A 13697-nucleotide genomic window follows, 5' to 3' on the forward strand; every position below is an offset into this window, starting at 1 on the left:
GACATAACCAAATATTCCTACAAAGAAAAGAAATAATTCAGTTTAGCACACAAGAAAACTCAGAAAAAACAAACGAAAAATTGAAAATGACATAAAAAGACAATGATAGAAATATTGGGTTGCCTCCCAATAAGCGCTTGTTTTTACGTCCGCAGCCAGACGGTACCAAGAGTAATCATTTAAGGGAAGCTGGTTCTTGGAGGGGTACAACCTCCACATCATGCTCCACAAAAGACTTGTAATATGGTTTGAGTCTATGTCCATTCACTTTGAACACGTTTCTGGTCTTTGCACTTTGGATTTCCACTGCACCATGAGGAAAAATATTAGTTATAACAAACAAACCAACCCATCGAGAACGAAGCTTACCTGGAAATAACCGAAGTCGAGAATTAAATAGAAGAACTTTCTGTCCAATGGCAAAGCTCTTCCTTGATATCATCTTGTCATGAAATGCCTTTGATTTCTCCTTTTATATTCAACTAGACTCGTATACATCATTCCGGATTTCATCTAACTCATTCAATTGAAGCTTCCTCTGCTGTCCGACAACACTCATGTCCATGTTGTAGGCTTTGATCGCCCAATAAGCTTTGTGTTCTAATTCTACTGGAAGACGACATGGTTTCTCATAAACTAACCGAAATGGGGACATTCCAATAAGAGTCTTATAAGCAATCCTATATGCCCACAATGCATTGTTCAAGCGCATGCTCCAATCCTTCCTACTAGGACTCACAGTTTTCTCCAAAATTTGCTTCACCTCACGGTTCGATACTTCTGCTTGACCACTAGTTTGCGGATGATAAGGTGTAGACACCTTATGTGTGACATTGTACTTCCTAAGCAACGCTTCAAATGTTCTATTGCAAAAGTGACTCCCTCCATCGCTAATGATTGCTCTAGGTGTCCCAAATCTTGCAAAGATGTTAGTCTTAATAAAATCTGAAACAACTTTTGAATCATTAGTTTTGGTGGCTTTCGCTTCCACCCATTTAGAAACATAATCCACAGCCAATAAAATGTAAAGAAAACCATTTGAAGATGGAAAAGGTCCCATGAAATCAATGCCCCACAATCAAAGATCTCAACAATCAAAATAGGGGTTTGTGGCATTTGATTTCTTGGGCCCAAGTTACCTGTTCGTTGACAACGATCAAATGTTGCACAAAACTCGTACGCATCCTTAAACAAACTAGGCCAATAAAAACCACTCTCTAACACCTTAAGGGTTGTCCTCGTTGCCCCAAAATGGCCGCCACAAGCATAAGAATGACAAAAAGTTAGAATAGATTTAAACTCAGGTTCAGGGACGCACCTTCTAATCAATTGATCAGGGCAATATTTCCACAAATAAGGATCATCCCACTCGTAGTATTTGGCGGTTTTGACAAGTTTATCTTTTTGAGCACATGTAAAATCATTCGAAATCTTTTTGGTGACCTTGTAATTGGTAATATCTACATACCAAGGGTCAATAACCTTTAATGAAAACAATTGCTCATCTGGAAAACTCTCACGTAAAGGGATGAAATCTTCCTCTGTGTTTCAGTGCACAAGTCTGCTAAGATGATTTGTTACAACATTCTCACTCCCTTTCTTATCCTTGATCTCCAAGTCAAACTCTTGAAGCAGAAGTATCCATCGAATGAGTCGCGGTTTTGCATCTTTTTTTGTGAGTAAATACTTCAAAGCTGCATGGTTAGAAAACACAATAACTTTAGTTCGAATCAGATAAGATCTAAATTTTTCTAAAGCAAATACAACAACTAGAAGCTCCTTCTCTGTTGTTGAATAATTCAACTGTGCATCATTGAGTGTTCGTAATGCATAATAGATGACATGTGGCACTTTGTTGACACGCTATCCTAGAACTGCACCGACATCATAGTTTGAAGCATCGTACATTAACTCAAAAGGTAAACTCCAATCTGGTGGCATGATCACAGGAGCCGTGGATAACAACTCCTTAAGTTTGTTGAATGCTACCACACACTCTTCATTCATATCAAATGTTACATCCTTTTGAAGCAAACAGCACAAGGGTCTAGAAATCATTGAGAAGTCCTTCATAAACCTATGGTAGAAACCTGCATGTCCTAGAAAAGAACGAATCTCCCTGACAGTGGTAGGGAGGGGTAAAAAACTAACAAGTTCTAGTTTAGATTTATCAACTTCAATTCCATTTTCAGATATGATATGCCCTAGAACTAATCCATGCAAAACCATGAAATGACATTTTTCCCAATTTAAGACCAGATTAATTTCTTGACAACGTTTTAAAACTAGGGACAGATTATGTAGACATGTATCAAAAGAATCACCATAAACTGAAAAATCATCCATGACCACTTCAATTATTTTCTCAACCATATTAGAAAAGATACTTACCATACACCTTTGAAATGTGGTGGGGGCGTTGCAAAGTCTAAACGGCATCCTCCGATATGCAAATGTGCCAAATGGACATGTGAAAGTTGTCTTTTCTTGATCCTCCGGAGCAACTGCAATCCAATTATATCCAGAATATCCATCAAGAAAGCTTTAATGAGAATGACCAGCTAACCGTTCTAACATTTGATCAGTGAATGGAACTGGAAAGTGATCCTTGCGTGTGGTGTTGTTTATCTTCTGATAGTTTGTACAGACTCTCTAACTATTTTGCACACGTGTAGGCATTAGCTCACTAGCTTCATTCTTAACAACTGCGACTCCGGATCGCTTCGGAACTACTTGAACAGGGCTCACCCACTTGCTGTCTGAGATAGGATATATGATGCCAACATCAAGAAGCTTGATAACCTCTTTCTTGACGACCTCCATCATGAATGGGTTCAAACGGCATTGAGCTTCCCTTGTAGGTTTTGCACCTTCCTCCAGCAGAATCTTATGCATACATATAGCTGGATTTATACCTTTAATATCTGCAATGCTCCAAGCTATGGCAGTTTTGTGATTCTTCAGTACCCGAATCAGTTTTTCCCCCTCTTCTGCTGTGAGTTGTGACGATATGATGACCTATAATGTTTCATCCTCTCCCAAAAATGCATACTTCAAATGTTCAGGAATCGGTTTAAGCTCCAATTTGGGTGCCTGAATCACAGAAGTAAGAATTTTTTTGTTAGAAGTAAGAAGAGAAATAAAATAGGAAGAAAACTTACCACGAATTGGTGAAAGAGACTCAAGGGCTACCACTATCTGGATCAATTATTCAATGTGTTCGGAATAATTAAGTTTTCCATGTGTAATGCTATGCACTAATGCCTTCTCAAAATTGTCTTGTCCCACACCTTCATTAAAACAATCCTGCACAAAATAGTCAAATGCATCAATAGACAAACAAGATTCAAAATCACTAGGGTACCTCATAGCATTGAAGATTTTGAACTTGACGCTTTCTCCATCAATTTCCATGGTTAAAGTACCATCGTAGACATCAATCTTCGTACGTGCCATTCTAAGGAATGGTCTTCCCAATATAAGAGGAAGTGCAGTAGGCATATGGTCATGTTCCATCTCAAGAACAAAAAAGTCAGCGGGAAAAATAAGCTCATTCACTTGCACAAGTACATCTTCCAATAGGCCTTTGGGATATCTATTTGAACGGTCTGCAAACTGGATTACTACCTTTGTTTCCTTCAAGTCTCCAAGGTTTAGTGATTCATACACTGAATATGGCATTAGATTGATGGATGCCCCCAAATCACACAATGCTCTCTCAAACTCTTTCCCTCCAATTACACATGGAATGGTAAAGCTACCAGCATCCTTCAACTTCGGTGGTAGCTTTCTCTGCAAAACAGCTGATACTTCCTCGCTTAATGCCACAGTTTCTTGATCATTGAATCTCCTCTTGTTTGTACAAAGCTCTTTAAGGAACTTTGCATACTTGGGCACTTGTTTTATGGCATCTAAAAGAGGTAAGTTCACTTGGACTTTTCGGAAAGTATCCAAGATTTCCTTATCAGTTTTCTCTTTCTTTGACTTCATAAACCTACGAGGAAAAGGAATAGGGACACATGAGTTAAATGAATTTTGAACTTCTTTACTTACCTTATCAGAATCCTTTTTGTTCAATTCTGTATCTTTAGGAGACTTTTAAGTTTTTGTTGAAGCCTCATCTTGCTCAAGATTTTTGGTTTGTTGTTCCCCTTGCTCATTTGTATCTTTTCTAGTCCTCTTTTGCATCCTTGGCTGCTCAAAAACTTCTTTTCCACTCCTTAAAGTCACAACATTCATCTGATCCGCATTTGGATTCACCACGGTTTGGCTAGGCAACCTTCCTGGTTGATGTTGTTGCCTCATCAAACTTGCTAACTGACTCATTTGGCACTTAAGGTTTTCAATTACTTTGTCTGTTATCTATTGATGAGATTGAGTAGAGTTAGCTAAAGAAGCAATTAAATCCTCAAGAGACTTACTTGGAGCTTGTTGTTGTTGAGGCTAAAATTGTGTCTGCAGTCTTGCTTGAAAGAAGCCAGGTGGACGGTTATAGTTGTTGGGAACAGATTGTTGTCTGTTGTCTTGATTGTTCCAGTTTAAGTGTGGATGATCGAGCCACCCCACGTTATAGTTGTTGGAGTATGGATCATACTTTTGTCTTTGTTGCCCCTGAAACCCTCCTAACGCATTAGCTTACTCAAGACCACCTTGATCTATTAAAGAAGGGCACTGATAGGAGCATATTTATGCGCCTTAGTTTGCTTGTTTTCTTGCATTTATGTTGCTAGTACTTAGTAATTTTAGTACTTTAAGCTATTTTCGTGTGTTTGTAGGTCCAAAGGGCTAAAGGAGCAAAAAGATGCATTTTGGAGACTTTTGGAGCACTTTTGGGCTAAGGATGGATAACTTATGCTTGGAGCCAAAGTGTTGGACGAAACTGAAGACCTAATTAAAGACCAAAGTGTTGGAACCTTGTTCCCTTTAGTTTTAGGACATTTAAACCTTTCCTAATCCCAATCATGCCATGCATAACACACATCCATTCTAACACATTGTCATTGCACATGCATTTCATTCATTAATTAACCCACAGACACCCTTTATTCTTTCATCATTCCAGCCACTCCACATCCCTCACCAAGAAATCATTCAACACATGCATCCATAATCATTTCTCCAACCTTGCCGTGCACATCATCATAAACAATCATGCACTCCACATGCATTTCCACCCTTACAAGACCCTAATCATTCATCCATACAATCTGCCATCTTTCACAAACACTTAAGCCTTTGCTGCAACCTTCCACCTTTCTTCCACCATTCATACACTTTCCAGCCATCTTCCACACCCTTTAATCATTCAACCATGCAGCCACACATTCACCCACATGCACCATTCAAACATACACCCATTCACCACCAGAAATCATCCTTGCCGTGAGTTCCCTACCTTTCCAGCATTCCATTTCATCATTACAGCCACTCCACATGCATTCATCCTAGCTGTCATTGCACATGCTTTCACAACCTAATTCACATGCACATTCATCCACCTTTCTCCCAAAAACCGTGCACATGCACATTCAATCATTCACTCCACACTTTGTGCCGTGCTTCCATCTTTGTTCCAGCACTCCACATGCACCCAAGCCACATGCACTCCCATCCATTTCATCATTGCAACCATTGCAGAAAATACCCAACCATTGCCGTGGCTCCCCCTCCAGATTTCCAGCATCCCATAATCATTCACACCCCTTTAAATCCACATGCAGCCACATATTCATTGCACATGCTTTCACATTCATTTCCAGCACCAAACATCCCATGCCGTGCATTCCCTTTCATTTCTGTCAAAGCACATGCACTCCCACCCTTTAATCACATGCATAAATCAGCCACATGCATCTCCCATCACCATTCCAGATTTCAACCAACCTCCTAGCTATCATGTTCCCTCCTTTTCACCTATAAATAAGCATCCATTGCAGCCACAAAGGAGGCATTCATTCACTCTTCCATTTCAGAAAATCATCCATACACACCAACTTGTGCCGTGAGTTCCTTACTAATCCAAACACCACCAGAAATTCAGCCATTCACCACCCCCTATCCTACCACCCCACTCCATTCTACATCATCCATAATCCCCAAAACTCACCTTAGACCTTGTGCTACAACAAAGAGGAAGAGAAGCGGGCCTAAACGTTCATACAATTCAAGTTTGAGTTGTTGGAATGTTTAGGTGTTTCTTTTCCTTTGAATTCAATGTTTAAATCCAATTCTCTTTGTTTTGTAATCATGAGGAACTAAACCCCCCTTGGCTAGGGGGGGATTCGAAATATATGTTTATTCTTGCATTTTGATTTGATTACTTCTAATTGCGTTTCATAAGTTGTGGATTCAATTTGTTTAACTGTTTGATTGATAACTTATTTATGTATGTTTATTGAGAGTGCACGCTTAATTTTCATGCATGAATATGACGCTAGAATATAAGTGAGTTTCACCTAATAGTTACGAACTTATATTCACAAGTAGTGGAGGTTGCTTATAAACAATCGCGTTAAACGAATTCGTGGCATAAGTTTCATGCGTATTCCATAGTAACGAATGCCTCGTCAACACTTATGATTTCCGTTGAACTTAATGATCTTTGTTGAATGTCTCTATCATGCGTATTCCATAGTTAGGGACTTTGATTAGGAATAATTTGGTTGTAATGCGTATTCCATTCAATCCAATGAATCTAGGGAAATCTGAAAGTTAATTTAAGCGGATCTAATTAACTTGGAGCATTGAGAATTCATGGTTTATTGAAATGCAATTGGAAATCTTTTTATTATGCAAGTGTAACATGTGTGGAGATGAACCCCTTAGCTAGCATTCATCCATACTTTCATCATATTCATATTTACATTCTGCTTTAATTACAATTTGTTCATTTAGTTTAATTTCGTCCAAAACTCAATCCCCCTTTACTTTATTGTTCAATTTAGTTAGAAATACATTTAGTTTGTGTTTTTAAGAGTCTTGAGTCAAGTTACAACTTAATTTCGTCCAAATTTGTGTTTGTGCTCAAATCTGCCCAGAAAGTGGTTTTTAGGCAGATTTGAGTGTGTTTGTGTTGTTTTGAGTCTTTTGGTTTGTCTTAGTGTTTTAAAGTTTAGTTTTGCATTCTTTGAGTCTAGTATAGTGTTTTATATTGTGTTTTTACGTTTTTGAGTCAAATCCAAGTGATTAACAATCCCTCCTAATCCCCGGTCCAGAACGATCCCTACTTATACTTATACTACAATTGTCAAAAAGAGGGTTTAATTTGTGTGCGTATAATTCTCGCATCAAATTTTGGCGCCGTTGCCGGGGATTAGCAACTTTGCTAATCCTTTGGATTGTTAGTTTCAGTTATGTATTTTAGTTTTAGTTTTTGATTTGTGTTTTGTTTGTTGAATTCAAGTACTAGAGAAGCACAACATGGCACTTGATAATGCTTCTCTTTTGTCACAGCTCATGGAAAGGTCCCAAATGCAAAGCGTTGGTACATTTGATCTTCAATCAAGGAATGATGGGTTTTCCAATACTTACAATTCGGATTGGAGTGATCATTCAAACTCTATGTGGTGGGAACCTCAACATGTTCAACAAGAAGGATATTTTCAGCCATATGAGGAGTTCTATTCAAGACCTATGCAGCCACCACAACCTCATATTCAATATGCCTAACCAAACTCAAGTTCATCAATAGATTATAATCAAAAGCTTAATGAATTAATTTGTTTGGTGCAGGTCTCACAAAATAAAGTCAAGGAGGCTCAACAAGGAGGATATTGGCCGCCATATGAGGAGTTCTATTCAACGCCTATGCAGCCACCACAACCTGCCCAAAACAATGTAGGTAATTCAAGTGATAATGATAAGATTTTCAATTACTTACTACTTTGACGCAGGGAGTCCAAACTCAAAACAAAGAGAGCCAAAATCAAGACAAAAGGTTGGACCACTTGGAAAAGCAAATTGGACAGATCGCGGAGTTCGTAGGACAGTTTCGAGACCAAGGCGAACTCCCTAGTTCAACCATTGCAAATCCGAAGGGAGAATTTGAAACTGCCAAGGAAATCATGTTGAGAAGTGACAAGGAGGTTGGAACGGACCCTCAACCATCAAAATCAAATCACAAGGAAGAAGAATACACCCAACCCACGGAAAGGGTGGAAACACCTTTGCCGTAGCCACCTCAAGACCCTAATTCGTCCAATTCAAGTAAGGTTGTTCCAAATTTAATTAGTTCTAACCCCATTCCACCTAATGTCCCTATTTCTTACAGGTTCATGAATTCCAAGGAAGAAGAAAGTGAAGAAGACATCTTGGAAGCCCTTCCAAAGGTGCAAAGTAGGGAATTTCATGAATTCATCAAAGATGACGTTCTTGAGATAAACAACCCCAAAGAAGTTGAATTTTATGACACAAGACAAGGACCAATCCTCACATCAAATCTGACCAAGTGCAAAGTCCCTGAAACGTTCAAAGAAGGGGTGTTTATTCTTGAGTTCTTATTGGATCACATAAGTAAGCCACCTCCTCCAATTTCAATTTTCTTTTATACTAACATGTTGTTGATGATTCAGGCACCCAATCTTGAATTTAAACTATTACCGGATCATTTCAAGTATCACCTTCCATTCAAAGATAAATTCCATGCCGTTTGTTCAGTAAAAAAAAAAAAATAAAAAAATAAAAAAATAAAATAAAATAAAATAAAATAAAGCAGATGTAGCCTTCACAAAGGTTGTTTACGTGAAGCCCCACTACGAGGCATCGGAGCAGGAGGCATAGAAGCGGGAGGCATCGAAGCAGGAGGCATCGGAGCTAGATCATTCGAGGCCACAATACTTGGTGGAACGCTAGATGACCCAGAAAAAATGTGCCTCTGGAAGAAAGCCGCAAGCCTTTGACGGTCACTTTGAAGGCGACCATTGGATTCTTGCAGCTCATCAAGCTTCCTCTTCATGCCCGTCGAATAGTTGTTTGCAAGCACATGCAAACTTCTATTCTCATACTTCAGCTGCTTGATCTCTTGCTTGAGATATTCCACCTCTGCCATCAAGGATTCAACCTGGCGGGAGCGAGCAAGTAGGCGTTGGCCCATGTTGGACACAGAGCCTGCACACTGAACACTGAGAGCGAGGGACTCTTGAACGACCAACTCATCGGACCGTCCTGAAAGCAGCCTACTATCCTTAGGAGTGAGGAGGTTCCTAGCTACTATTGTAGCTGTTGTTGCATCCGTCATCATGGATTCTTCACCTGAAAGAGGACCATTAGATGATAAGAAAGAAGGGCGCCATACATTACCTTGACGGGGCGCAACCGGATCGCTGCTGAGACTCAAATCTAAGCAAAGGTTCGATGGGTTAGTCATTTTTCAAATGTGTTCAAAGATAAGGGTTGGATGGAGTAAAATTTCAAAGGGCCGGAGAGATTTTCACAAATGGGTAGTCTTCAGAGTGTGTATGTTGGGGTGATCGATACCTCTATAAAAAGCCAAGGCAACACGACCACCGATTCAAAGAGCCGGATTTTCCTGCGCAAAGTTCGGCGACGATCTCTCGGCTTTTCAGAAAACGCGTTCAACTTTGTCAAAAGTTCTCTGACAAAGTTGAAAACACGTGGAGGCCATCATCGCAACTACACATCTTTAGCCGACAAGCGCAAAGTTCGGCAACGCTTTCTCTGCTTTTTAGAAAACGCGTGCAACTTTGTCAAAAGAGGCGCTCGTTCAGAAATCGAAGAGGCGTCGTTCAGAAATCAAAGAGGCGTATTCAAAGATCGAAGAGTCGTCACTATTTCAAAAAAGCCGGATTTGCGGGATCAAAACATTTGTCGACAAGGGTAAAAGAACAGTACCACCACTTGCTATTTGGGAAATCCCTATATATGTCGACCTTCATCTTTTATGGCAAGGCAGACCTGAAGAAAATGCCCAACTCTTCCTCACCTCTGAGGGCGCACTCCCAGCAAAGCCTTTCGAAATACTCAATTTTTTCTTCTTCCCCAAAGATGATACCAGATGCCTGGAGTACAGATGACCCAGGAGGAAACGGTAGATTGAAGCATGTGCTGATTCATTCACCGCTTCTTCAAAAGCAAAGGTATCTCATATCATCAAGGTCAAAAGCAAAAGTATCTCATATCATGCTCTTTCCCTGTCTTTTTCTTTGTTCTTGTTCTTACTCGCATGGCAAAGTAAAAGAAGCAATCAGCCGGCACTTGGAGTCAGTCTTCCGATCTGGATCCGACTGCCTGGAATCTATTCCTGGTTGCTTACCTAGCGTTGCTCTCGAGTAGTCATCTTCAACGGTTGATACACTTCCAGAGAAGGGACCACTTCTGCAAAGGGGAGCAAGTAAGGCAAGTGAAAATGATACATTGAAGCATGAGGAGACAAGCAACAACTGCATATGCTGAGCTATCCTCTAACCCTCTTCAATATGAATTGGAAAGATTGAACAAAGAAACAGATAAAAGGGGTTAGCTCAGACCTTCGGGGGAGACCAAAAGAATCCTGCTGCCCAGTTCAAGAGTAGCACAAAGGAAAATCAACGATAGGAGGAAACCAGTTCAAGATTAAGCCTGTGGAATCACCAAGATCAAAGCCTCAATGCAATTAACAAGGAGAAGATGGAATTTACACTCCATAACCAGATTTGCGTCCCTAAACTCTTCTCTTTGTTATTTACATTCTGCCATGTTTAGTATGTTTAAGTGCTTTTTGTGTGTTTACTTATGTTTTGTGTGAATCTATGCTTAAAAACCGTGCACATGCACATTCAATCATTCACTCCACACTTTGTGCCGTGCTTCCATCTTTGTTCCAGCACTCCACATGCACCCAAGCCACATGCACTCCCATCCATTTCATCATTGCAACCATTGCAGAAAATACCCAACCATTGCCGTGGCTCCCCCTCCAGATTTCCAGCATCCCATAATCATTCACACCCCTTTAAATCCACATGCAGCCACATATTCATTGCACATGCTTTCACATTCATTTCCAGCACCAAACATCCCATGCCGTGCATTCCCTTTCATTTCTGTCAAAGCACATGCACTCCCACCCTTTAATCACATGCATAAATCAGCCACATGCATCTCCCATCACCATTCCAGATTTCCACCAACCTCCTAGCTATCATGTTCCCTCCTTTTCACCTATAAATAAGCATCCATTGCAGCCACAAAGGAGGCATTCATTCACTCTTCCATTTCAGAAAATCATCCATACACACCAACTTGTGCCGTGAGTTCCTTACTAATCCAAACACCACCAGAAATTCAGCCATTCACCACCCCCTATCCTACCACCCCACTCCATTCTACATCATCCATAATCCCCAAAACTCACCTTAGACCTTGTGCTACAACAAAGAGGAAGAGAAGCGGGCCTAAACGTTCATACAATTCAAGTTTGAGTTGTTGGAATGTTTAGGTGTTTCTTTTCCTTTGAATTCAATGTTTAAATCCAATTCTCTTTGTTTTGTAATCATGAGGAACTAAACCCCCCTTGGCTGGGGGGGGGATTCGAAATATATGTTTATTCTTGCATTTTGATTTGATTACTTCTAATTGCGTTTCATAAGTTGTGGATTCAATTTGTTTAACTGTTTGATTGATAACTTATTTATGTATGTTTATTGAGAGTGCACGCTTAATTTTCATGCATGAATATGACGCTAGAATATAAGTGAGTTTCACCTAATAGTTACGAACTTATATTCACAAGTAGTGGAGGTTGCTTATAAACAATCGCGTTAAACGAATTCGTGGCATAAGTTTCATGCGTATTCCATAGTAACGAATGCCTCGTCAACACTTATGATTTCCGTTGAACTTAATGATCTTTGTTGAATGTCTCTATCATGCGTATTCCATAGTTAGGGACTTTGATTAGGAATAATTTGGTTGTAATGCGTATTCCATTCAATCCAATGAATCTAGGGAAATCTGAAAGTTAATTTAAGCGGATCTAATTAACTTGGAGCATTGAGAATTCATGGTTTATTGAAATGCAATTGGAAATCTTTTTATTATGCAAGTGTAACATGTGTGGAGATGAACCCCTTAGCTAGCATTCATCCATACTTTCATCATATTCATATTTACATTCTGCTTTAATTACAATTTGTTCATTTAGTTTAATTTCGTCCAAAACTCAATCCCCCTTTACTTTATTGTTCAATTTAGTTAGAAATACATTTAGTTTGTGTTTTTAAGAGTCTTGAGTCAAGTTACAACTTAATTTCGTCCAAATTTGTGTTTGTGCTCAAATCTGCCCAGAAAGTGGTTTTTAGGCAGATTTGAGTGTGTTTGTGTTGTTTTGAGTCTTTTGGTTTGTCTTAGTGTTTTAAAGTTTAGTTTTGCATTCTTTGAGTCTAGTATAGTGTTTTATATTGTGTTTTTACGTTTTTGAGTCAAATCCAAGTGATTAACAATCCCTCCTAATCCCCGGTCCAGAACGATCCCTACTTATACTTATACTACAATTGTCAAAAAGAGGGTTTAATTTGTGTGCGTATAATTCTCGTATCAGGCACATATCAGTGGCATGTCCCATCATTGAACATACATCGCACTCCTATTTTGGAGCCACCATAACTTGTTGCACAAGATTAGTCAAGTTAGCTAATTGTAATTCAATACTAGAGTTAGCACTTACCTCGTTAACTTTCTTAAGAGGTAGCTCATCTCTCCCTCCAAATTGTCGTGTGTTGCCAGCAATGTTCTTTAATAATGCCTTAGCATTTGTTGGTGTCTTGTCCATGAATGCTCCTGCACTTGCTGCATCAAGCATTACACGATTAGTACCACACAATCCTTCATAAAACTACTGTATTAAAAGATGCTCTGAAATTGATGATTAAGACAAGATGCAACCAAATGTGTGAATCTCTTATAGTAATCTCCAAAGGGTTCTCCATGTTGTCGGATTGCACATATGTCTTTCCTTATGCTTGAAACTTTTGTGGCCGGAAAATATTGCTCCAAGAATGCTTGCTTCACCTGGTTCCATGTGTTCATTGATCCCGGAGGTAAATTGTAAAGCCACTCCTTTGCCTTATCTTCTAATGTAAATGGGAATGCCCTCAACTTGACTTGCTCCTCATCCACATTGGCTGGTCTCATTCCTGAGCATACCACATGAAACTCCATGAGATGCTTGTTGGCATCCTCTGTTGAGAAGTCATGGAACTTAGGCAAGTAGTGAATCATGCCGGACTTAAGCTCAAATCCTCCTTCTGCATTTGGATATGTGATGCACAGTGGTTATTGATCCATATTAGGCATTGCCAACTCCCTCAAAGTACGGTTATCAGCCATGCCTTCTTGTGGTTCTTCCTCCTCTTCCGAACTCAAATGTGGTGGAGAAGATGATGGTAAAGACACCGATGCACGCTTCTGCTTGATTGTTCCTCAAAGCTTTTGAAGTGTTTGTTCAACCTCAAGATCATAGGAAGCTAGATCAATGCTCTTGAACCTTCGAGTACGCATATACTACAAAGAGTACCTGAAATAAAAACAAAAACAAAAACACTAATTAGACAAGAAAAGAAAACAAGAGAAAAATAAGAAATTAGAAATAATAATCCTCGGCAACAGCGCCAAAAATTTGATAGGATTAAAAGCACACCACAAAGTAGCACACAAATGTCATGTTGATTTTCCTCATTAACACTAAGATTTGTCAATTGTAG

At 39.5% G+C, this 13697-nt stretch overlaps 1 protein-coding gene across 1 annotated transcript; it reads right to left on the reverse strand.

Moving 5' to 3' along the window:
• Positions 1-478: 478 nt before the first annotated feature.
• On the reverse strand, positions 479-13215 carry LOC137737310 (uncharacterized). The gene is made up of 8 exons (XM_068476753.1): positions 12939-13215; positions 12662-12783; positions 4280-4362; positions 3365-3994; positions 3291-3306; positions 2688-3018; positions 1319-1460; positions 479-917 (listed from the first exon to the last, which is right to left on the reverse strand). The coding sequence occupies exons 1-8, from the start codon at positions 13213-13215 to the stop codon at positions 479-481; spliced, it is 2040 nt and encodes a 679-aa protein (XP_068332854.1).
• Between the last annotated feature and the right edge of the window lie 482 nt (positions 13216-13697).

The sequence above is a fragment of the Pyrus communis genome, chromosome 6 (genome assembly GCF_963583255.1).
Source record: "Pyrus communis chromosome 6, drPyrComm1.1, whole genome shotgun sequence".
Taxonomy (NCBI): Eukaryota; Viridiplantae; Streptophyta; class Magnoliopsida; order Rosales; family Rosaceae; genus Pyrus; species Pyrus communis.

Excerpts from the sequence above, each read along its gene's own strand:
- LOC137737310 (XM_068476753.1), bottom strand. The coding sequence starts at position 13,215 with ATGATTCACTACTTGCCTAAGTTCCATGACTTCTCAACAGAGGATGCC. Across the intron at positions 3,995-4,279 it reads CAACAACATCAACCAGGAAG|GTTTATGAAGTCAAAGAAAG; the intron begins GTTGCCTAGCCA and ends TTTTCCTCGTAG. Across the intron at positions 1,461-2,687 it reads AGTTGTTAAGAATGAAGCTA|ATATTACCAATTACAAGGTC; the intron begins GTGAGCTAATGC and ends CTTGGTATGTAG.